General features: G+C 31.8%; 4 protein-coding genes across 4 annotated transcripts; all 4 read right to left on the bottom strand.

Annotated features, from left to right (window-relative positions):
* Nucleotides 1-3,458: 3,458 nt before the first annotated feature.
* TRIADDRAFT_63932 (uncharacterized protein) lies at nucleotides 3,459-4,522 on the bottom strand (the record flags this gene model as incomplete). Its single annotated transcript, XM_002112254.1, has 3 exons — nucleotides 3,459-3,790; nucleotides 3,945-4,100; nucleotides 4,265-4,522. The coding sequence occupies 3 exons, from the start codon at nucleotides 4,520-4,522 to the stop codon at nucleotides 3,701-3,703; spliced, it is 504 nt and encodes a 167-aa protein (XP_002112290.1). The 3' UTR covers nucleotides 3,459-3,700.
* A 6,101-nt stretch (nucleotides 4,523-10,623) lies between these two features.
* TRIADDRAFT_63931 (expressed hypothetical protein) lies at nucleotides 10,624-11,499 on the bottom strand. The gene is made up of 2 exons (XM_002112253.1): nucleotides 11,224-11,499; nucleotides 10,624-11,077 (listed from the first exon to the last, which is right to left on the bottom strand). The coding sequence occupies exons 1-2, from the start codon at nucleotides 11,491-11,493 to the stop codon at nucleotides 10,874-10,876; spliced, it is 474 nt and encodes a 157-aa protein (XP_002112289.1). The 5' UTR covers nucleotides 11,494-11,499; the 3' UTR covers nucleotides 10,624-10,873.
* A 6,049-nt stretch (nucleotides 11,500-17,548) lies between these two features.
* TRIADDRAFT_56167 (uncharacterized protein) lies at nucleotides 17,549-19,186 on the bottom strand (the record flags this gene model as incomplete). Its single annotated transcript, XM_002112252.1, has 2 exons — nucleotides 17,549-18,160; nucleotides 18,311-19,186. 2 exons carry the CDS (start codon nucleotides 19,184-19,186, stop codon nucleotides 17,549-17,551), a joined length of 1,488 nt encoding a protein of 495 aa, XP_002112288.1.
* A 2,620-nt stretch (nucleotides 19,187-21,806) lies between these two features.
* On the bottom strand, nucleotides 21,807-23,676 carry TRIADDRAFT_56166 (uncharacterized protein; the record flags this gene model as incomplete). The annotated part of the gene is made up of 2 exons (XM_002112251.1): nucleotides 21,807-22,463; nucleotides 23,113-23,676. The coding sequence occupies 2 exons, from the start codon at nucleotides 23,674-23,676 to the stop codon at nucleotides 21,807-21,809; spliced, it is 1,221 nt and encodes a 406-aa protein (XP_002112287.1).
* Nucleotides 23,677-23,930: the final 254 nt, after the last annotated feature.

Raw genomic sequence — 23,930 nt, 5'->3', positions numbered from 1 at the left:
GTACAGTACTATACTGTACCCTAATCTTAATAGTTCCTGACTATACCGTGAACTACTAGACTGGAATCTCTCCTCGGATGGACGGACTTTTCATACCCGATAAGACCGAAAGTGTGGAAAAAAAGTGACTCAGTATAGATCTTCCGTGTCTGTTTTCGAAATCACTCGTATTCATTTGAATATCATTTATAATCTAAAATTGACAGCTTCTAAGCAGAGCTTAGTAACAGGTAATGGAATGCGATGTAATATGACTTGATTTAGAAAAAAACCACTCAATACAGAATCGACTGTCTGCAATACTAAAGTGCTATCATAATGAAGTGTTGGAGATGTCATACAATTTATTGACCAAATACTGTCAGATCCAATGTCTGTCCGTCCAAAGGAGTTTCCACGTACTTTTTTCAAGTCATCCATAACGCTACAGTGTACAGTACAGTACGGTATACAGTACGTACTGTAGAATACTGTACTGTACACTGTACACTATGCAGTACTTGACCTTACTAGAAGAAAACCTGGACCAGACTTGACGTCGTCTGTCCGTCAGGTCTAAGTCCTGGACTCATCATTCGTGGACGGACAGACATTTCCAGCTTCATCTCCTCAAAACATTGTGCTAAACACTTCGTTGTGGTAGTATGCAGACGGGCCATTTTGAATTAACGGATATTTCCTCAATATTAAGTATTGTTAGTCTCGTTTCAGTTATCTGCAGAGTTTTGTAAAAGGATCACGCTACAGACAACCCACACGAAAACTGTCAAGCATCAAAATTTTCCTTTTTGCGGAACTCTGGTATACAGTACAGGATACGCTGGGAAAATCCAGCAACGATCACCACCATCAAGTTACTGTATACGAAATGACATTGATACTCAATAATTCTTGAATTATCATGATTACTCTCTTACACCATATTTACATTCCATTAGTCATCGTTAAAATGAATTACATATCCATCTTCTCCCGATGAGTTGCAGCTAATAACCTGCGATCTTTTTATATATCTACGCATGTTTTGTATAAAGCAACGCCGGCAACAACCTTCATGAATTCATTCAGAAAAAATAGATTCGTTATTATTTCGTAAATGTAGAAGTAACTTGTATGGCAATTACATGCGATGATTTATATACGCGTATTAGCCAAAAAGAAACAAAACATTGATCTTAACATGAATAATGTAGCAGTCAGCAGAAATATCAAGCAATCAACATCATTCATGGGAATATTAGCAGGGATACTGTAACCCACGTAGCATAGTTTATTGCATAAAAAGGCGATATACATTGTACAGTATAGGCTTGTATGTGACTGTATGAAATCGAAGTAATAACAGCGATTTTCTATTTTGTTGCCTGCGCGAATTAAGTTAAAGGTTTGATGTACTTGAACTCTTTACAGAGAGCGGAGTTAAGTAGATACAACGACATCTAGGAAGAATAACCCTTCGATGGCTTGATAACTACTACCAGATTCGAAATAATACAATATTTCGTTGATTGAATTTTACGCTACCTATAAAGATCAATGAAGCTGTTATGTATGATAGACTGGTAATATCTAGCAATTATTGCGTGATTGACCTAGTGTCACACTAGAGAACATAACGGAAGCTATTTATACTTCAATTACCGCATTGAAATAAAGTCACAAAAAATTAAGTTGGCGATGCGATAACTACCAAGTTCATGTTACTTATATCGCTTAACCCATTGCGTTATCATCACCTTTCTTAACTTACTAATCTTTTTTTTTCATTTATCAATCTAATATATACGCAGAGTTTACTTTATATTTACGATCATATGCCGTGGGTTCTAAATTTGGGGCTATTTGTTGGCTTTTAACATTGTAAGCTCGCTTCCTGTCTCGTAGTTTTTTTTAAAAGCGGTAGTAAGTAGTTAAATTTGTTCAAAATTAGAACTGGGAAACGAGGGATTTTTGGGGAAGGGTCAAAATTTAGTCGGGAAATGCCTAATTCCATCTGCTTCACGCTCTTTCTGCTAGAGCTTTGTTGTCTTCCAATTATCGTGCGACATCATTTTCCCAATTTACTGATTTTTCCTAAGCCGGCACTCCGGCTTTAACAACGTTAATACCTGTGTTGACTGTAACAACAATAAGCAACAAGATAGAGTTCGAAATCGCTTTTAGAGAGTCATTTTTTCTATCATCGACGTATCGTCTATAGTAAGAAACTCAGTAAATCCACTTCCTCAAATATATTGCAAAACAACATGCATTCTGTACTATCTTAGTAAGAAAATAGGGTTGAAGGCTTTCAGGATGTAACACAGCTGTACTATAACCTTAACTAGCAATAATGAATAAAATGAAATGAAATTACGACGCCCTGGAGCTAATTACATATGTATAGTATAAAATTTGTTAATGAGAGATAATGAAGTATCATAGATGGAACGGCATAATAAAGTCTAACAAAAATTTGATTTATTATTATCAGCAACAAGTTAAGATCAGCAAGGTTATGGCTACTCTCCCACAAATTTATACCTACAACACTCAAAACAATAATCTAGAGGTAAGATATAAATTAAAGATGTTTTCAGTTAACATTCATGGTATAAGAATAATCTACTGCGAATCAAAAGTTTCAAATGCTTTGTTTGTAAGATCTTTAATACTGTGAAGTAGCCATTAAACGCTCCAGTATTTAAATTCTCTAGGGAAAAGTGTGATTACTACTAGATATGGAATTGACAATGATGGCAGCTATCTGCTACATATTATAGAATAGATATTGATTGCTTAACGTCATCGTCCTATTGTAGCCTAAATATGATTAAGTATTACGACTTTCATTAAATCAGTTTAACATTAATCGGAATAAAACCCAGACAGAAGCAGTACTTTATATTAGCTCGGCAGTACTTATATAGCATGTATGAATGCAATAAAAGTTAAACTCTAACTTCCTATAGACTAAATACTAATGATAAGCAGAAAAGAACAGTATCGCAGAAATGACCAGTAAATTATTTCGATGAAGTCCAATTTTTATGCACTACCCATGCTCGTACCGTTAGCTGTACCGTATATTACTTATAATGTGAAAAATCTTACATCAGAGACAGTAATTAATCAATAAAACAATCTTAACTAGAATAGTTCGATTATCATTGAATGCAATAGTGCTAAAATTAAAAAGGCGGCGCTCGATAAAGTATACAGATACGAATCTTCTTCAGTTATGACTTAAGCCAACGCTATAGCCTTTACATTAACACCCATAGAGTAATAATGACCGTAACTAACTTACTGGAAATCAAAATTTTTAAGACCACGTACTTCCTCACTCCTTTGTCTGTAATGTACAGTATAGATTTTAAACTGCTATTACAGATACCACTCAATCTCGAAATGTTAGTACGCAATAATGGTTGGATACTTTTTGAAATGCAAATCTACGATTCTCTATGATTTTTATTCAAATTTTAATCGTGAAAGTTTCTATCAATTATGCAGATATTAAAACTAAACGTTTAGCTTACTTGGTACAGCTATACTAAGAGTAATTCTTATCGAGTAGTACAATTTCCAATTATAAATATATCATGTCATTCTTTAGATGTAAATTGTAAGTACATTGTAAATGTAAAAAACTTTCTATCACCCCATACATGATATATTTTGGCATCAAATTTATCAGAAAATGTAATATGGGACTTTTTTACTTTTTGCCATGGTAGACAGTATAGCAGTAGCAACCACGACGGCGTCTAATAACAACACGACGACGACGACGACGACGACTTCCCCACTGTCAAATAAAAGTGAATGCATCATGATCGATAATTAATTTAGTTCACTGTATCTAACAAATCATAAAGTACGGTTGAGAAAAGCTACAATAAGTTCTATGCATAAACGCCGCAATTGCTACTTTGTAGGGAGTCTATCCCTAAAATACTTACCGATTTTTCTTCGGAAGTAGCCTCTTCTTCTTCGGTAGTGGGTTGTTCTTCTGTCTTTGTGGCAATCTTGAAGTTTTTCTTACCGTAGCAGCGGCAGTGGACGGTGGAACGGCGACGAGCGACAACACGACGACGACGACGACGACGACGCCACCACTAGCAAATTAAAAAATTTATAATTAAAGTTTAAATAAATACGGGATTTGTTTACTCCGTTTAGAGAATTGATACTTCGAACCTGTAACATTAAATAGACCTAAGAAATAATCTATTCATGTAATCATAACCGCTATTTTTAGATATCTAAGTAAATGTCTTACTGCTTTCTCTTCGACAGTAGGTGCAACGCCTTCCTTCATTTCAGGCTCATCCTCTCGTAAAGCTGATTCCTCTTCGTCATCTTCACGTACTTCTTCTATCGGAAATTCTTCATCATTGTCTTCACGAGCTTCATCATTGTCTTCTTGAGGAGCTACCTCTTTTTCTGCCGGTACTTCAGCAGCTTTGTTGGGTGTGTTGGCTGCAATAGCACAGGCCACGAATAAAAGGGCAGCGATCAATACCAATTTGAAATTCATTTTATGAGTCCTAAGGTTATTTAAAATACGATAACCAATCAATTTAATATCTACATGTATTATATCGACATCGATAATAAATAAGATTATAAAATATAGCAACATTCAACAAAACGTTTTAGATATGTATTCGATCAATTTTTATCACTCGATACATTAATGTATACGAAATTCACCTTACCTTACAATTATTGCTCCAACAACGGGATATGATGATAATCAGAAGATGTGTGACTTTTATACCTTTCCACGGCTAATGACGACAATATTTTAGCTAGTAACTTTATCACAAAGACTCTGCAAAACAATAAAGGAATAAATAAGGAAGATCATTTATCTGGTAAATATAGATGCTAATAATTGAAATTGAATAACTCAGATGCGTCATTCGAATTAATAAGAATCCCTACGGTTCGTCTAAATTATGATAATCACTTGCAGGCAATTAGTACTATCAATTAAAATCCTCTTCTTTTGCTTGAATATAACGCAATGAAGTAATTCATTCAATATAATATTTAAATTTCAAAGCCCGCAGGGAAAAAATAAACTTATTGTTAAATACATATTGATAATTCGCCGGTTTATGAATAAGGTATAGATGGACGATTAGTTCTTTCGTCGTAGCAATTGGATATTTAACATCTTATATTTCAGCCAGTAATAGTTAATTTAAATCAATCATCGCTACAAAAATTTATGAGTTCCGTTAAAATTTCATTGTAAGCCTATGTATAGTAGTATGACAATGTAATAATAGCCTGTAAGTTTTAATTTATAACAGTTAACTGTTAATAGTTATAATAGAATATACTACAGCAACTTGTTGCATAAATGAATTGTATTACTGCGTTTATCTATAACGCCTATTGTCAGTATACTGCCATTTTTACGCTAATATATATATCATTATATAAGAATCAATAACGCAAATCTGCCATTGGAGGCAGCATTTATAATTAGCATTGCGACGTAATGCTAATAATATAACAGTTAAAGGACATTTTGTTAACGAATATCTCTATTTGCTCTTAGCTCTTCTAGCCATTCAAACTGACTTTTATAAGACCTTTTCAAATTCAGTGTTGCTGTAATACATTGCGACAATTCAATTATCAAAAGGTACCGTACAGACTTAGCATGAAACCGCTGTTGATCATATGAACATAATATATTATTTCTGTACCCGTTACACTACTGTTATTAAAATACAAGAATGGATAAAATTTATTACAACGTCTACTAAATCAAAATAATACATTAAGAAAACAAGATCAAACTTAAAACTGATAACTTTTTTAAAATTATACGTAAATCTCGAATCTACAGGTGGGCAATGTCAGTACTGTAATGAACTTCTCAACTACCACCAGTACTTTGCCATTTGATCATTAACACATAAATTATCGTCTAGTCAATAATACTGCTTCATAAATAAACTGTTAGAAAGCCGTCATTTAGTGGAATCACTTTGACGTCGGTCCTGATAATATTGGCTACAATTTTAGATGTCAAACGCTAGTATTCCACTCAAGTAATTATCATTAAAATAAAAGTAAATGGCGTGACTTATGAATGCCATCACCATACAATTATGCGGATAATGATTTAGCTATGAACGTCATTCGATTACTTTTTAATGAAAAATATGCTAAAATTACTCGGTAGGTGAATAAATTATTACAAAGCGAGCAATCATGTTTATTTAGAATAATTGCTGGAATAATAAATTAGCTAAACTAAAAGTTTAGCAAGCTATAATAGCAGCAACTGCTATTGTTTTAATGACTACCGCTTCATTATATTTAGATAATCTACTGTACTTTCAAAGATATTTTTTGTTCTATTGAGATACGGAAGCTTAATTAATATCGTTAATAATAATAACCATTTATTCTATGCTACTATCGTCTTAGTATTATACTAAACTCGGTCTACATTTCAAGATAACTTTTTGGATAGACGGACGTTATTAAGCGATGGGGGTTTAAAGGAAAAATTTCACCGATCTTTTATTATATAACTAAGACTTTTTAGAATTTGCCGAAGAACTTTTACTGATTTAATTTATACTGTACTTTTAGTAAATCTTAATATAAGTGGTAATTAAATCTTGTATCAATGCAATTTCAGGCGTGTTACAAACCGAAATTTATATTAAGAGAATTAAAACTACAACTAGAAATATAACACTATGAGTTTACTTGCTTACTGTCAGGTTTATCCACCCTGACATCTACCTACAGTACGAATCTAAGTATTGACGATCCTACCATCATCCGTAGCTACAGCAAGCACTAGTCTCTCTTAGATAAAAATTAAACCCAAACTTAATTAATAAGTCAACCAATTTATAGGAAATTTTCAGTCATGGATATTACAATAAAGTATACAACCATCTACTAAATCTACAAGACACCATGGATAAATTAATATCAATACGTTATTACATAAGTTAACTTATTAAAATTATGCTACGACAGCTATGCAAAGCTATTCCGTAACAAGGCGTTATTATCCGGTTCAATAATAGTCAAAGTAGATTCATCTATCGGAGTTGCTTTTTAAACCTATACGGTATAATAATTGCCTTAGACTACAGTACCAATTATAGACGAATAAACGAATAGCGTAATAAAAATTATCTAAATATCTTTTCAGTTGAAAAATTGGTTATAATTATCCTAATAACTTCTTTTGCGTCACTTCTCCAAGGACTAATAAAATTTATTTAAACTCGTAAATTTACCACATATATAGCTATATATAATACTATACCAACTGGGTGTTTCGCGAATAGACTGGATTTTGTAGTTGGACGGGTACACTACTACAGTTTAGCGTACAAAATTACTGAGCGATACATGACTGTAAATCGTTGTTGTTTACAGTCAATAATGTAGCGTAAGCACAAAAATATAATTGAGCGACGTACTGCTGTAAGGATATACAAATTCACTATGAACCGAGTTTTGCTGCTTCTTACACGAATATGTTACAATGTGGAATTAGCTGCTATCAGTAACTAAATAATTATACTTTATCAAGTAATATTAAAAATAAAAAGATATTTCCAATGTATTCGACCTTTATAATTATTATTAGCAACTTATCATTTATCGATAATACCTTAATAACACTGCATTAATCCAACTCTCGGAATTGTAAGTATGAAATATCAGTCATTTGTGTAACAACTATCATCGTAAACTTTTAACTTGATATACAATTACAAAGTAACGCTAATCTTAATCAATAGTGCAGCAGGTCAGCATCTAAATAAATGCCAGTAATCCTGAGCTCAAACAAACTATTTAATAGATACTACATCTATGCTAATATACGGCACTCGTACCTTGTTATTCAAGCGATATCATGTATTATGCACACTCTGCGTGCATAATAGCGTTTAAAGTTGCCAAGAAGATGCAAGTATGATCGGTAATTTAGTATGCAGAATCTCGAGTGTCCATTTAATAAGTATTAAAATCTCAAATACTTAAATAAGTAGGATGTTTCAATTAATAAGTATTAAATTAGGTTTAAAATTACAAACACACTTATAATCTACTATTATTCTCCTAGTAAATTAAAAATAGATATGTGTTCATCCATCATGACATTAGAATGCTTTCGTACGTTGAACAACGATGCTACAATAATAGTCGCACTCCGACATTATAATTCTCAAAACTTCTGCCTTTAGGAACAGTATAGAATCCACAAAATAATATCTGGTGCTGATCAGAGTAACCTTACCGAGCTAGAAGTAGCAATAATCTGAGGCGATACGTTCAGCAAGTTTGTTATAAATAATAATTTGGATTTTTAATGTTATTGTTATCCTAGATATTACTTACCAGGTTGAAAGGTATTCTCGAAATAAGAATTATCATTAATGTTAAAACAGTCTAAGCATCGAATTAAACTATTTATTTATGATTTAATTATCCTAAATGAATATTGATCGCATGTTAGAAACAAACATTTAAAAAAACCATGTTTACTAATGCACTTGAAGGATATTCTAGACATTGATTTTACATTTCATTCCAAAGATTTCTAAATGATTATTCTTTGTTTTAATTCTCATGTTGTCGCCTTTAAAAGGATGTAAAAATTCTATTTCATGTCACCAATTTTACCAATATAATTAATTTGAGCTGTAAATCTCTTATATAACGTATCATAAAATATTTTATAGGATACCAGTATTTGCAATTTCAGTAATTGAAAGAATAGTATCTAAAAGCTATTAAATATATTTACTGCTTTTGGTTTCACATTTTCTGTAGCCTAACTTTCACAAATCATTCAAATAGCTATTCCGTTATGAGAATGTGAGTGTGAGCCTACAACATTTACATTAACGAGTGGAGAGAAAGTGAACTTAGCTTTAGTTTTTGTTTTGATGACTTTCCAGCCAATTAATCATCGATGCTGCTACTATTAGTATATTCTTCAGTAATTAGTACAGTAATTAACGGTAAAGTACAATTATTGAGTTACTATACTATCAGTATGTCATATAGCAACCTTTCAATGGTAAATTGCATTCCTTTAGTACGTTATGCACACACTTTTATTAATTAACTATTTAGTAACGATAGCATGTGCCGTATACAATATACGCAGACATTAGAGTCATTAGGTGACGAAGAGACAGCATTTGTCAATATACCTACATCAGATAATAATAAAAAACTTGCTAGTATTCTCAATTAGTTATTGATGATTAAGTTGATTCAGTTAACTTTTTTATACGTAACTAATCTTCATTTCTTAATTATCTTTTCTGGAAATGTAAATATAATTTTATACTTGAACTTTTTTCTCAAAATTCATAAGCAATTTTTTTTAAGCTAGATAGTAGAAAAATAGTGTTTTGCAATCGTATTTTATGACCGATCCTTTTTAAGATTAAATTCTTGCAAGTCTAACCAATGGGGCGCCTAAGAAAACTGTAGGTACAAATAAAGAGGAGCGATTAAATTACGTTGATTCTAGGCAGTAGGCGTACTATATTCTGATAAGTCTTCAGTTTAGCTAAGATGGTAAGTGATATTGCAATCATATTTAGATGGCAATCTAAGTTAGGTATAGGTAAATCATACATCTTCTGAAACTTTTATATCATTAAGCTAGAGTTTCTAGAGTTTCAATTATTTGCAAATGATGTAACAATTTTTTTTAAATAACTACGTAGGCGGTAATATTGACGTAAAATAAAACAATTTCGTACTAGTATAAGCATGCTTGTCTTTCTGCTGAAAATGGATTTTCTATCAGTACCAATTAACTGTTTCTATGGCTGAATCGATAAAACAATATACCGGTAGTCCAAAAACTGCTATTTATAATAACCTCGGAATTAATATTGAAAATTGCATAAAGATCCATTTCTATACCATTTAACATGGCAGATGAGTAAGTTAACTAGCATGAGTTTATTAAGTTAGAGTTTATGATAAAAACAGCTACTGAAAGGTGCCCTTAGCGATTTGATCAACAGCAAATTGCATATAGTTACCATTATAGTAGCGAACTTTGCGCGTAGTCAAACCAGATATCAATAATCTCGGCAATAACTTGATTATGTGCTAGTAAAAGCTACAGCAACGAAATAGTAAGAGATTCTGTTGCCATTACAATTTCGAATAATAATCTTCGATTAGTCTAACGGTGTATAACACGTTTAAATAATTGAGAAGTAGATACTCTCTACGATAGATTAGTCGCACTTACTGGAAACTAACTGGCGGAGAGTACTTGCCGAGTATTACTAAGCAATGAATACAGCATATTGAGTCTTACTATATTCGATCAATTGGTAACATGGATTGTTATTTTAATGCTATTTTGTCAGTTTAATTGTACGAAAATCACGTTCACAAGCCTAGCTTGATAACGTTAATATTAACGTACAGTATAACTCTCGGTCGGCTTTGGATCAGTTGTGTGTGTAGATACTGATAGTATTGACTAGTTTATTCCTGTAGCATTTATCGAATGCTGACAAAGCAAGCACGGTAACATGCTAAAATTCAGAATTATATCTTGTAGCTTTTCTTAGGCAGATATAATACACAAGTTCATGTAATGCAAATCTAATGTCTCTTTATTGATGCTTAAATTGCAAGCATATAAAGGGATCTACAGATTTTACAATATATAAAATCGAACTGAAATTAAGTAGTAGTGCTACCCTTTTGAGCCTAAATTGATTTCTAACAATGAAATACTACAAGGTACTTTCAAAGACAGCTAAAAAATATCTCATTAATCAAGTTTTAACGGCATCATCTTCACTGAATGCTGTTGAATTTTTCGAAATCCTTATCGTGAAACTTTTTACTTCTTGCCAAAGCGGCGACGTCTGTAGAGGAATCTACGCCTTAATAAGAAGACTCTACGCCTTAATAAGACTCTACGTCTGTATAAGAATCGACGTCTATAATAGCAGGTGCAGCGACGCCTGTAGAGAAAGATACGACGACGGATATAACGACGACGGCGGATATAGAAGCGACGACGACGGCGACGGCGGCTCCAGAGCTATAAAATAAAATTGAAATGTTATTCAATGTAATTAATTACTTCATTGAGCAAATTATCAATGCAAAACTTGTGATAGAGAAGCTCGAAAGTTTTCTACATGAAATTTTAATAACTGTTTAATGATGCTAGCGATTATTGCTTACGCTCTTATCGGAGGATTCTTCTTCCTTTACTTCACCATCATCATTTTCTTTTTCTTGAAGTGCGTTTTCATCCTCGTCATCTTCTTCACGTTCTTCAACTGGAGATTCCTCTTCTTCTTCTTGTTCTTGTTCTTCCTTCTCTGCTGGTTCCTCCTTTTCTGGAGTTTTAGCTTCCTGTTTGACAGGGGTTTCAGCTTTCTTAGCTGTGTCGGCGGCAGCAACACAGGCTACAAACAATAGAGCGGCGATGACAACCAATTTGAAATTCATTTTTCAGTCCTATAAGTGGCGTTTATAAGATTTAAATTATATTAATTTTATTTACCTATTTGTACTAAAAGGATATTAGTTATACAAGAGCCTTGATGACGAGACATAGATTATACTTTTACATTAGAAATATTTTCAGTTTCTTGAAAATATTTTTCACAAACAATTTATCCGTATCTTAGCGTTCATCTTACCTTACAGTTACCGTGGGATCGAAAAAAAATGAGGCGAAAGCTAAAAGATACCTGCTTATATACACATTGACAAATAATAGGGAAACTGTCTTAATTATCATCTGTATTACAATATCTACAAAGAAGAATTGAATCAAATATGATTACTTTCTCATAAAAGTGAATACTATTACAGTAAATCAATATGGACATGTCGGGCGTCGTCCTTAAAGAAGTAACAATGTTTTTACTATTGTTCAATTGCGGCACTATTTCCGCACGCTGTACATTAGTAATTTGAATCCATTGTTATTAGAGGACTTTACTGTTCTAGGATTATTCATTAAATACATTCAAAAATTCAGAGCCCCCAGGGAAAGAATGTATTATTGTCTGGTCTCAAACTGACATTAATGTTTATTGATTTAGAAGCATTTTACACGTACTTCATTTTTTAAGGTCCGTGAAATACAGTAACGTGAAAGTTGGTCAATCAGGTTACAATCGACTTTCAATTTCGAATAAGATCTAATAAAAGTACAAATGATATATGAAATCAGATAAACTTGTAAATCCTACGCGTATTAATTTAGAAATTAATTACTGTTTAAACTTAAAATCGTCTAAATAGCTATGAATAAAATTCAAGGATGCCATGGCAACTTGTTGCATAAATTGTTTTCAATGAATTAGCAAGTAGTGGCTTTCTAAAGCTTCAATGTGTAGCGACGGCCTGGAATGCAGCTTTGCAACAATTGAAAATTAATTACATAGACAAATCAGACAATTCTATATTTCTTTCTAACTGGCTAAGTAGGTTATTAAATACGGCATCGTTGAAGTTGTAAATGGAACTTAATGAAAGTGATGCTTAAAAGTTCTTATGAAAGTACAGTATACCAAAGTCAGTGATGACTTAATTGATTACCATATACTAGTAATCCCTTGATGATAGCGGTAATAATAGGTATGGATTTTGTCAACTTACAGTATGAGACCATTGCAAGTTGGTAATAGCGTCCTGACACTGCTAGTCTTATGCAGACATGTATTATAAAGATATAACATCCTGGGAAACTACCATAAGTATTATGACAAAAGCTTTAGCATTACAGTACTTTCACCCATATTTCTTATTGTAATGTAACAATCATCGGATTTAAGAACATTTCTATCGTTCTTTGAAGTAAAGTACGTATTTGAGTTGTTCAATTTTTTATTACTTAATCATGGTTATAGTATAGGCGGACAAATTGTTATGATGGAATAATGAAATTTTATGCTTAACAATAGTTCTACATTAGCTGAATTCAGGTATAGCAAACTATTGTAACTTGATTGTTTTTATAGCGAAGGGGCAACTATTACAATATAATTATAAATTTGTTATGCAGTCTGATATTATGTGCTGCATTTGTTGTAGATATCAACAATAAAAAATAAGTAGACAAAAAGAACAATAGCAAGTGTGCAATTCAACGCAGTAGTTCACTTAATTGAAAAATATGGATGAGTTAGCTCTAATTCAATTCACAACTTTTAACACCGGCTAGAATGTAACTGAATTAACTTTAGTCCTTATATGTGAATGCAAATTAGAGCTAGAATTATATAATGAGTCTTATTTTGTGTTATTTAATTAAATGAAAAATAAGATCACGTAAATTTCGGTCACTCGCTCCTTCTATACATGACAGACACAATACAGAAAAACTAAAATGATATTTTTAAGTTGATTTTTATATTGACAATCAGGTTAGAAATAGTCACAGATTTGTGCTAATGCCTCAAGGTAAATGATGTTTACGAAAATAATTTTAAAATTAATTCTCATAGAATTTTCTCGTCCTGCCTTTGATGTTGCTTTTCATGAATAAAATAATTGAATTAAATGTGCTATTTCCTTTAATTTTCAAGTAAATTTTTACAACTACAAAGAAATTATCACTATCCTTACTATAAATACGAAATACTTTATTCAAGTTACCGAATTGACAGTGAACTAAATTCATTTGAACTATCTAAGAATATAAACAAAAATCATCAAGCTTACAAAAATTTAATCAAGATCATGAGCAATAACCGTTGATAGTACAAAATATTATCGAGGTACTTTACACAGGTTGCTAAAGTTACAGTTCAATAGTAATAGTATAACGGAGACTTTGGCATTAATTGAAAGATTGAATAATTTGCAATCATGAAAATGATCGTTAGACTATGGAAAATTTCATGATAAATGTAACGAATTACAGTTTGATCAATGATCATATTAATTTGAAATGCTCTATTCAAGCTTGTAAAGCTATCGATGTGGCAATAAGGATTATAGGCATCTCAGTATTAGTAAAAATCATGATAACACCGAAATTGATCATAGTCACTGGAAAATATTGATATTACAAATATCGATATTTGTTACACTATCAGGTCTTCAAACTCAATATAAGGATTTTAATGGTGATTATTGAATGAATTACTTTTCTAAGTGAAAAAGATAAAGTATATCATATGGAATATTACATTATATTCATAAATCATAATAATAAATTACAGCCTAACTTCAATTCTATTCGTGCTAAGATTTCATTAGTTACGGTACTACGGTAAATCTTTCATAAATCTAGAATAACCCTAGCAACCGGCGATTTGTTATGATTAAATAATATGTCATGGCATTTCTACAATTTTTAAACTGACAGACAATAATTATCTTGCGGCAAAGGAGACTAATGGAAGTTATTGCCTGCAAGATGCAACTGAATTGACTATTGCATTACACCAACCACAATTTAAATTCGTTACAAGTACGGTTGCATAGAATTTGTCAAAGTATTGGCTCCAAATAAATTAAAAAACGATAAACTGAAAGTAGCTAATTTATTTTCGGTTCAAAGCATACAAATCCAAGCTTATAGTATTTCTAGTATACGGATTTAATAGCTATTTACATAATAATGCACAATTTTAAACATATAGTTTCCTTTCCTAAGTAAAATTTTAATAATAATTGAATACTTTGATACTCTAGTCTATGCAAGAATTTCATAATACATTTATAGTCCGCTGGTCGAAATAGGAGCATTGAGTATCACTGTTGGATCTAATTTTCCGCTTTTTACAGTAGAGCATTACCAGTAATCTCACTATTATTTTATTGTAGTTTAATGCATTGCTTCTACGAAATAACTTTCAATTAACATTTATGCAGCTTTAAAACAGGGATAAATTGAGATTAACCAATAAATCTTATACTCAAATATGAATTGCGGTAATTAATAGACTGTTTACTATAAGTTTATTATAATAGTTTGTAACACTTTTATCAAATTTATAGCTTTTACTACATTTCCTCTACTTGAATATGCGTAGCATTTCACGATTTGATTCGAATAAAAAATGAAGAGACCTCAAGTAAAAGCTCTAAATTTAAATGTAGACAAAAAAATTACCAAATGGACTTTTGAATCAGGAATCATTTGCTAGGACAAACGATGATGCAGTAGCAAATAATTCTCAGATTCGACTGGTAATATAACTTGATTATCCATAATATTTATTTCGAAAAAGCTTTATAGACATATGAAAATTTTAGAAGCGAACTATTTATATTTCAATTAAAATGGAATAAAAAATGGCAAATAGATACTCTACAGCAATCATTTCTCAATGGTAGCTGTTGACCTTTTAATATTTCACTTAGCATTAAATCTACGATGTGACAATTTATACTAGTTTCTGAATAGTTATTACTATGAAGACTTATTTACTGGAGCGGCTTTAGACGATGATAGGTTGATGAAATTGTAAGATTTTGACCGCCAGCAGCTCGGTAAAGTTAATAAATGTTAGTTAAGTCAGGAAATAGTGTAGTTTTCAGTAGCTTGTAGGTTAATTCAACTCTTAAATTCACATGCGAGTTCTTTCGGTGGATACGCGTTTACTGCGATAAGAGGATAACTCATCACTAGTCCTCCCTTAGTTGCCTCCATGGTGATGTACCTAAATGTAGCCGCTAGGTGAGATTGATATTGTTAACTTCAGTTTCATTCCTAATAGTGGTGGTACTTGATTGTTAAATAAAGAATACAAGCGGTCAATTTTATTCCAATTTTATCTATTTCGTAAAAGAAAGATTTAGGTGTTTTTGACAAAATTGATGAGATTGGCTTTATTTAGTAAGCTCTCTATATAAATAGAGACAAAAGAACTACCCAATGTTCGTTTGAAACAAGAATTATTTGCCAGGGCAAGCGATGGAGTAATGTTAATAATTGAATTTCCAGCTTTGGCTTATGATATAAATTGACTAACCATAACATATGTTTCAAAGATTAATAGATAGATGAAAGTTTTAGAAACGTACCATTCTTATTTAATTAAAGTGGAATAAGAAATAGCAAATAGACACTTGATAGCCACTATTTCTTAATGATAGATGTTAACATTTTTAATATTTCACTTAGTATCACACCATGATGTGAACAATTTATATCAATTTCTTAACAATTATTGTTGTGAAGGCTTTATTGTTGAAGCGATTTTGCGATTTCGAAGATGGTCGGCTGATAAGGTCGTTAGATTTGCATCACTAACAGCTCGGTAAAGCTTATGAATGATGGTGTATTTAGAAAGATAGTAGTAGTTTTCAGTAGATCGTTCAGGTTATTATACTGTCGGTAGATTTAACTCTTAGATTCATATGATAGTTCTTTTCTGCGGATATACTGCGATAAAAGGCTAACTTATCACTGGTCCTTCTTTAATGGTCTCCATAGTGCGGTACCACAAGGCAGAAGCTAGATAAGATAGACTTTGTTAACTATACAGTAGTTTGATTCTTAATCGACAGGGTACTTGATTGTTAAATAAAGGATATGGGCGTTCTTTCTAATCCCAACTTCATCTAATTCAGTGAGAGAATGACTCAAAAGTTTATGACAAAAATGATGAAATAGGCTTTATTCAGTTGTAGAATCAACTATTTTTTATGAAGTATTTCAATCAGACCTTATGTCCTTGATTTTCGCTTATAATATTCAATAGTTATGTTTGGCGAGGATGAAAAACCGAAAGCCAGTAAATTTTCTTCATTTTAATTGCTATCCTGATATCTTTATACGCAATTCCCTTCCTATTTTGAGTTAGTTGGATGCTACCATATACGAGTGCAAGCAGACATACAAAAGGTGAAAGTTGAATTTGCATCTGAATTGTACATAATAATTTCCTTGCGATTCCATCATTTCTTGAACGATTCTGGTTGTAATATTATCCTAGAAATTTGTTCTCTAAAAATTTATACTTCAGCCCATATCTTGATTAAATTGAGTATTGATTTAACTTCCGGCTATAATGGACGTCATCAAATTGAGGCATTTTGCGTATCTTTTATAAAAATTGCAAACTTTTGAATCAAAAATGACTATCTTTATACGTGGCAATTAGGTGAAGCCTGATTTCGAACAAGCTAACATCACTGTCATCAATTTTACAACTTTGTTGGGTAATTGGTTAGGAGTTGATTCCAGAGCAGAGGGTAATTAATTTACAAGTTATTCAATTATTTATCAAGCACGCAGTAGTAAACTCTCTTATTCGCATTTTTGCAGCAAAGACTGTAAAGTTTCCCCTTGATGTCGTCCTTGCAATGGAAATTTTAATTACAAATCTCGTCAGAATAGATCAATATTCGCGTCTGAACGGTACCACTATAATTTTGATGACTATTTTACAAGCTTGATGAAAATGAATGATAAACCTTTAATTTCTTGACTCAGCACATGATCATAAATTAGTATATAGTATAATTTATAAAATTGTTGACAGTAGCTGATATTACAACTGATATTGATTGATACATCGAGTAAGGATGGAATAGGCTAGTTCTTGCGAATTTTCATTATTTCATCCCATATTTTGTAAACTTTTCGCTCTGAGGCACATGATAATAAATCATAAATCTTTAATTTCTTGTCATAGTGCCCTTTTAGGTATTCATTTTCTGGAAAGCAAGAAATATGATAATCTACTAAAGTTATGGATTGAAATAGTCTAGCTAAGATCATGGTATACAATCCCTTGTATTCGATATCTGTTAAAGGAAATACAGAGTTGAAACCAGCAATTAAGTGACCAGCTGCTGTAAGTGGATCTTGATTAATTATCCACATTGCATAATAAACCATGATAGCCAATTCGCTTATTGTAAAAGCATAATCAACTTCTCCGAAATCGATAATCCCTGCTACTTTGTAACCAGTTACTCCATTATTTTGCTTAATGATAATATTATCAATGTTAAGATCATTATGAATAACATTGATACGTAGGTTATTCATGTTTACTTGGAAATAGCTAGCGCAGCGATCATAAATTCGCTCCATAAAGTCTCTTTTATCTTCTCGGCAATATTGGATATAGGGTTTTAATTCCAAAAAGTTGTGAATTGACCAAATACTTCGATTTACTTTTAGCCGGTCATCCGAAAAATTCTAAATTAAAAAGAGTGCTTGTAATTACCAGCAATTAGCTGTATAGATTACTACATAACGAAATTGGACTATTCATGTAGAAAATAAGAAATCATCGATATGCACAGTAGACACTGATAGCAGTTCATGATCTGAGCAGAATTTTTTTACCTGCAAATTTTTATCGAGCAATCCTGCATACCCTCCTATTTGGTATAATAGGTCTTCGTTCGGCTGAATTGTTGCTACAGTCTGACCATCAACATAGGTTAAAAGGTAAGCAATGTGTTCTTCGAAATTATCCATACTTTGATTACCAGCATTTAATTTCTGTTGAGGTAGTTTGACCGTTTTTATCCACTTTTGATTTGCTAGATTTATTGGACTAGGACAATTAATTCCAGTGTTGTAAAGATGCTTCATAGCGCAAAGTCGAGCATGGTGTAAATCATAAGATTCTTGATCAGGACAACTTAATATCTTCAAAACGTAAGACTGGTTTTCTTTGGCCATTTTACTATAAGTATGCACGGAACTATCTTGATAGTTTCCAAAATGGCGGCTTATTATAGGATAATCTAGTTGAAAGTAGTAATTTCGATCAGCGTAGCTTGGTAGTTCCTTCAGATTGTTAATATTAATGTTATTAGCTCCTATAAGATTTGTTAGAATTTCCTTGACTTGATCTTTAGGTAAATTTGGCGGACGTGTCTTAAAAGAGTGGCGTTTCTGATGCCACTTATTCTCCAAAGGTAAGGCTGTAAAGGGGATTTTTTGGTATACTGAGGAGTGAAAACACTTGAAATCCTTGACTTTGCACGCTACACGATCATAGTTGCTACATTTGAGGAACGAATTCACTCGTGAGAACATTAGAATAGAATTATTAACCGTATGCATGGTTAAGTAATCTTGTATAACTTCAACACATGAAACTAACGGTATCCAAGCTTCAAGATTGTGCAACAAGCACCGTCGTTTTAAAATCTCTCCAGACGGATTATTGGCCGTAAAGAATAGAGCTGATGTCCAGGATCTATACAACATGCAATTCTTAATGGCTGATGTAATAATTAATGATTGCTTTGTCTCTATGGGAAGCACAATAGAATTCAATACAATTGCAGTAATGTATTCCAGTTTCCATAGCATGAAATTAATACTAGTATTGAAATTTATGATAATGAAGGACTTAGAGCTAAAAACCTTGAGCAGTAGGGCGTACCTAGCGATAGTGAGCAGTATAAATAAATTTCGATTCAATTCTGTACAATTGCTGCCTTCACATTTTAGCTAATTGGATTATCTTAAGCAGTTGCCTAAAACCGAATTTCCGCTCAAATCTATAAAACAGAAACTGTAAGAGAGCATATTAATTGCATGAAAGCTTTAACTTGAAAGATAGTGCAGTAGCAATGATATCATTACTAGGTAACACTACGTTTATAGGAACCTAACATTCAGTTATGTTTATCATGCAAAGAGTTTTATTGCATATGAAACGCGTAGATTATATATAGGATGTTAAAATGTTTTAGAACAGATCAAATCTACTCGTTTTTTACGATATCACAAGATATTTGAAAAAATTTTTCTAATCCTTGGCTGTAGAAGTTAAGATGACTAACAGAGATAGTGAATATCACTACTGAAATAGCTAATGATAAGATAGGATGCTAGCATCATGTAATACAAAAAAAAGTACCATAAGAAGAAATACTCGGATATAAATATTCAATATATTCATCAATGTTAACATAAAAATGTTTGTGTAAGGATATCTGAAATAATAAATTATACTAAATCCTAGAACAGAGTTCAAATGATCATATCTTCGCTACACTTCAAGACATTAATAGAAAGTACATGCATAAAGGTGAAAAAGTTAATACACTATACGCATATCTTAAACTAATCTAGTATTAACTTTGTGCAGCCTATCAAATATACAGTGTCGTTCCATCTAGTCATGAATCACTGAATTGGCCTTTTATCCAAGTAACATGCAATTTGCAGTTAGATACGTATTACTAGGAGCTAGTTCTTGCAGCCTGCTGTCTTCAAATCGAGATATCTCATGCGATTCGGTGTAAATCAATAATTTAATTTTTCCGCTGTATTTTAATTTTAATGTCAGAAATCGAATAGTTGCAAAGTATTATAGATTTATTTTCGAATTTGCTAGCTTTTATTACGCGCATTGTTAATTTTGAAATCCAAACAAACTTTTCCTAAACACTTTAAACCTCCTTTTCCGGTGTCATATTTAATAAATGAAATATTCTGTATTTATCCTGATAGCCATTCAAACATAAGGATTTGTCAATTTTAACACACTACATGCGTATAGTCGGTCATAATGATTGATTGTAGCAGCCTGGCAGTGGAAATTTTACATAATCCATATTATTCTTCTGCAATTGGAAAAATTCATGGAAACCAGCAATCAAGTGTCCAGTAGCCTGCAAGGACTCTACGTAATGGCTTAGCATCATACTCGTATAGGCCATCATGATACCTCTAATTCAAAGATTATGCAGTCATAATGAACTAGGCTAACATCAATAATTCCTGCTATATTGCACTGATTGGAATCATTGTTGTATCAGCAGAATACAGTAGTATATAACTATAAGATAACATTAGTCGAGGTATAATTTTGGCATTTAACATATAGTAAATTGTAAACATCCGACAAAAACATTGACTATCCATTATTACTTTAGAACAGGATTGAACTTTATGGAAGTTTGGTGGCCAAGCAATACGAGTAAAGCAATATTCTCAAGCTTTTTGTTACGGGTGAAATGAGTATTCTTCTTCTAGTAGTGACAGTAAGCTACTATATCAAAAACAATGTTAAGTGGATACCTTATAATCACTACAAACCTGCTATAAAGTTTTGGATTACTACAATATAGCGAAAGAAATGAGATAATTGATTGACAAATTAATTGATAAATCAGATGAATTAATAATGAAAATGGTAGAAAGTAATTGTAGATCATGAGCGCGGAGGCATAGGAACAGAATTCAATACTGATTGAATAAGGTTACAGAAATCGTCTAAGTATGCATTTCCAAGTTAAATTATTATTCAATTATACTATTTTTTTGTCAATAACAGTTCATGACTGAAATTATAGAAAAAAATTTTAAACGATAGATAGATTTGATACCAATTAATAGCATTCCTTCAGAGACCCAGATCAATTTTGGTGATATTCTAACCGTGAGGCTATTTTAAATTATTTTTATATTTTATTATAATCTATTCATTTTTCAGAAAGCTATTAAAGAATTTTCTGTTATGAGGTATAGAATAAAATGAATTTATAAAGAGTATCTGTGTATAGTTTTAGAGAGCGTAATACACAATGACATTATAGTTACTGCTGCTATATATACTGTAAATACAATCATCAAACATTGTTAAATTGCTGACTACAATGATATTTCCAAATCAAGTATTACCATATATATATATTCCGAAATAGTCTTAATTAGAAAGGACCATAAATATATCTTAAATAAAATACAAACCCGATTAAACCATAGTTACTTAGCTATCAATTACTATACTATAGAAAAAAACCCTATTAAATCATTTCGTAACCTCCTTTCATGCGAATATGTGAATAAAGAATATAAAATTTGATTACATTAGTCAAATTTGAATATTTTCGCTTTCTAGATAATTATAAACGTCTTCTCCAACTGAAAATCCAACAATTTTATCCCATACAGCATATACATCTCTTTCAGGTATTGATAACAAAAATTTTAGAATTTCCAACTTTTCTTCATAGCTATCCATAGTAAATTCGTTGTCTGGTTGTAGATTGGAACTGTATTTTGTTAAAATTGATGTTTGCACTAATCGAAGTATAATGAGTGTGTAGATGCTTTTATATTCTACTTCAGTAAGTGGAAATACTGAATGAAAGCCTGAAATTAAATGACCAAGTGCTCTGATACGATCATGCGGCACAGTCAATAAAGTGTAAGCCATCAAAACGGCTAATTCGAAGACCACGCAACTATAATTCACTAAACCAAAATCGATTATTCCGTTGATATCGTAGTTATTAGTTTCGTTATTATATTTAACAATGATATTCCCATGATTGAAATCAGCATGAATTATGGCGGTTCGTAGGTTCTTGACATGTTTATTAAAGTAGGTTCTACATATTTGATTGAAAATATTTTCCAAAAAGCCTCTTTTTTCGTCTGAACAATATTTTAAATAATATTTACATGCTGGAAAATTTTGCAAAGACCAAATATTGTTGGCTTGCTTTATAGTTTCATCAGAATAAGCCTTAAAAAATAAAACGAATGTTGCATTTCATTTAGACGATAGAAAATATTAAAAATAAAGGATTTAGCTAAGTGCTATCGTTATGGAGTAATATATTCGCAGCTGTCATAGCATCGTTTCCTTAAGGTTACTTATCTAGGAATGTGTTAATATTAATTTATCTGTAATATTTTACATGCTTTTAGTAGATAAGTGCATATTTTTATAATATTATCTATGTACTGATAACAAAGAATTAGGTAGATTTACTTTGAATTGAGCAATTTTCAATAAAGTTGGGGTTCACTTTCGTCTAGTAATGGACGATGGAAGTTTTTTAGTACTTTGAGTTGTACTGTAGGCAAATATTAGGAGGACAAATCTGACAGTAATTTCGGAGTGTTTGTTTTCTGTAGTAGCTTTATTTTTCTCAAGTTATAAATTTAGGTTTGTAATAACTGTATAAATTATCAAAACACTATGACGTGCCCATAATCTATTAGAATTGCAGAGCCTACTTTGGACTTGATCCTGCTTTTTTTACTACCATCTGTAATTAGTATCACAATGAAGAGTGCGTATTTACATTACAGAACAGTATTCCCTATGTTTACAATTCGAAACGGCTGCTACTTTGATAAACATGGCTACACTAGCTTTAAACTCTTACCTGCAATTTAATATCAATTTCTGCTGCAAATCTTCCCAGTCTATAACATAAATCGAAGTTCGAATGAATTTTGGCTATAGTTTGGCCTTCAATAAAAATTAGTATGTAAGCAATGAGTTCCATGCTTTCTGCCTGATTCTTAACTTTTTCATCCGAAAGTCGGACTATTTTCATGATGTTGCCATTATGTAACGGTAATATCTTAGGACACCGTATCCCACAATTATGCAAGTATTGTAGCAATTTGAGTCGAGCAAGTGTTAATTCGTAGTATTCAAGGTAGCAAGGATTTAAAATTTTTAAGACGAAAGATGGTTTTTGTTGATTTTGTTTAAATTGATCATCTTGTAGTTGCAAGTCTTTGCTCTCTAGGTAATGTTTAAATTTGTCGTGGTCGATGTGGATATGATAATTTCTATCACAAAAACTGCAGAATTCATAGACACTGCTAATGCCAATGTCGGTACCAAGCAGATCTTTTAGAACTCCTTGTAGAGCTACTTTAGATAAAGCAGGTGGGCGATGCTGAATTGGAAAAAGCTTCCGACAGATATTTTCCTCCATAAGTATTGCCAAATGATTTGAGTTTTTATTTCTATTAATATCAGGAACTTCGACGACAATATTTTGAGCTAGTAAAAGAAATAATGCTAGCGTTAATAATGAGGCGAGATGGTAATTTAGAGTTTAGAATTTAACAATATCAATAGTAGCAAAACATTTCTGAATTGACACTACAGAAATACAGACAGGAAAGATTTTCTTCGTATTAAGGATGTAATAACAGTAGTACTCTTATTGCAACTCAGCATAAATAT

The sequence above is a fragment of the Trichoplax adhaerens genome, genomic scaffold (assembly GCF_000150275.1).
Source record: "Trichoplax adhaerens TRIADscaffold_5 genomic scaffold, whole genome shotgun sequence".
NCBI lineage: Eukaryota > Metazoa > Placozoa > Uniplacotomia > Trichoplacea > Trichoplacidae > Trichoplax > Trichoplax adhaerens.
This window is presented reverse-complemented; position numbering and strand designations above follow the sequence as displayed.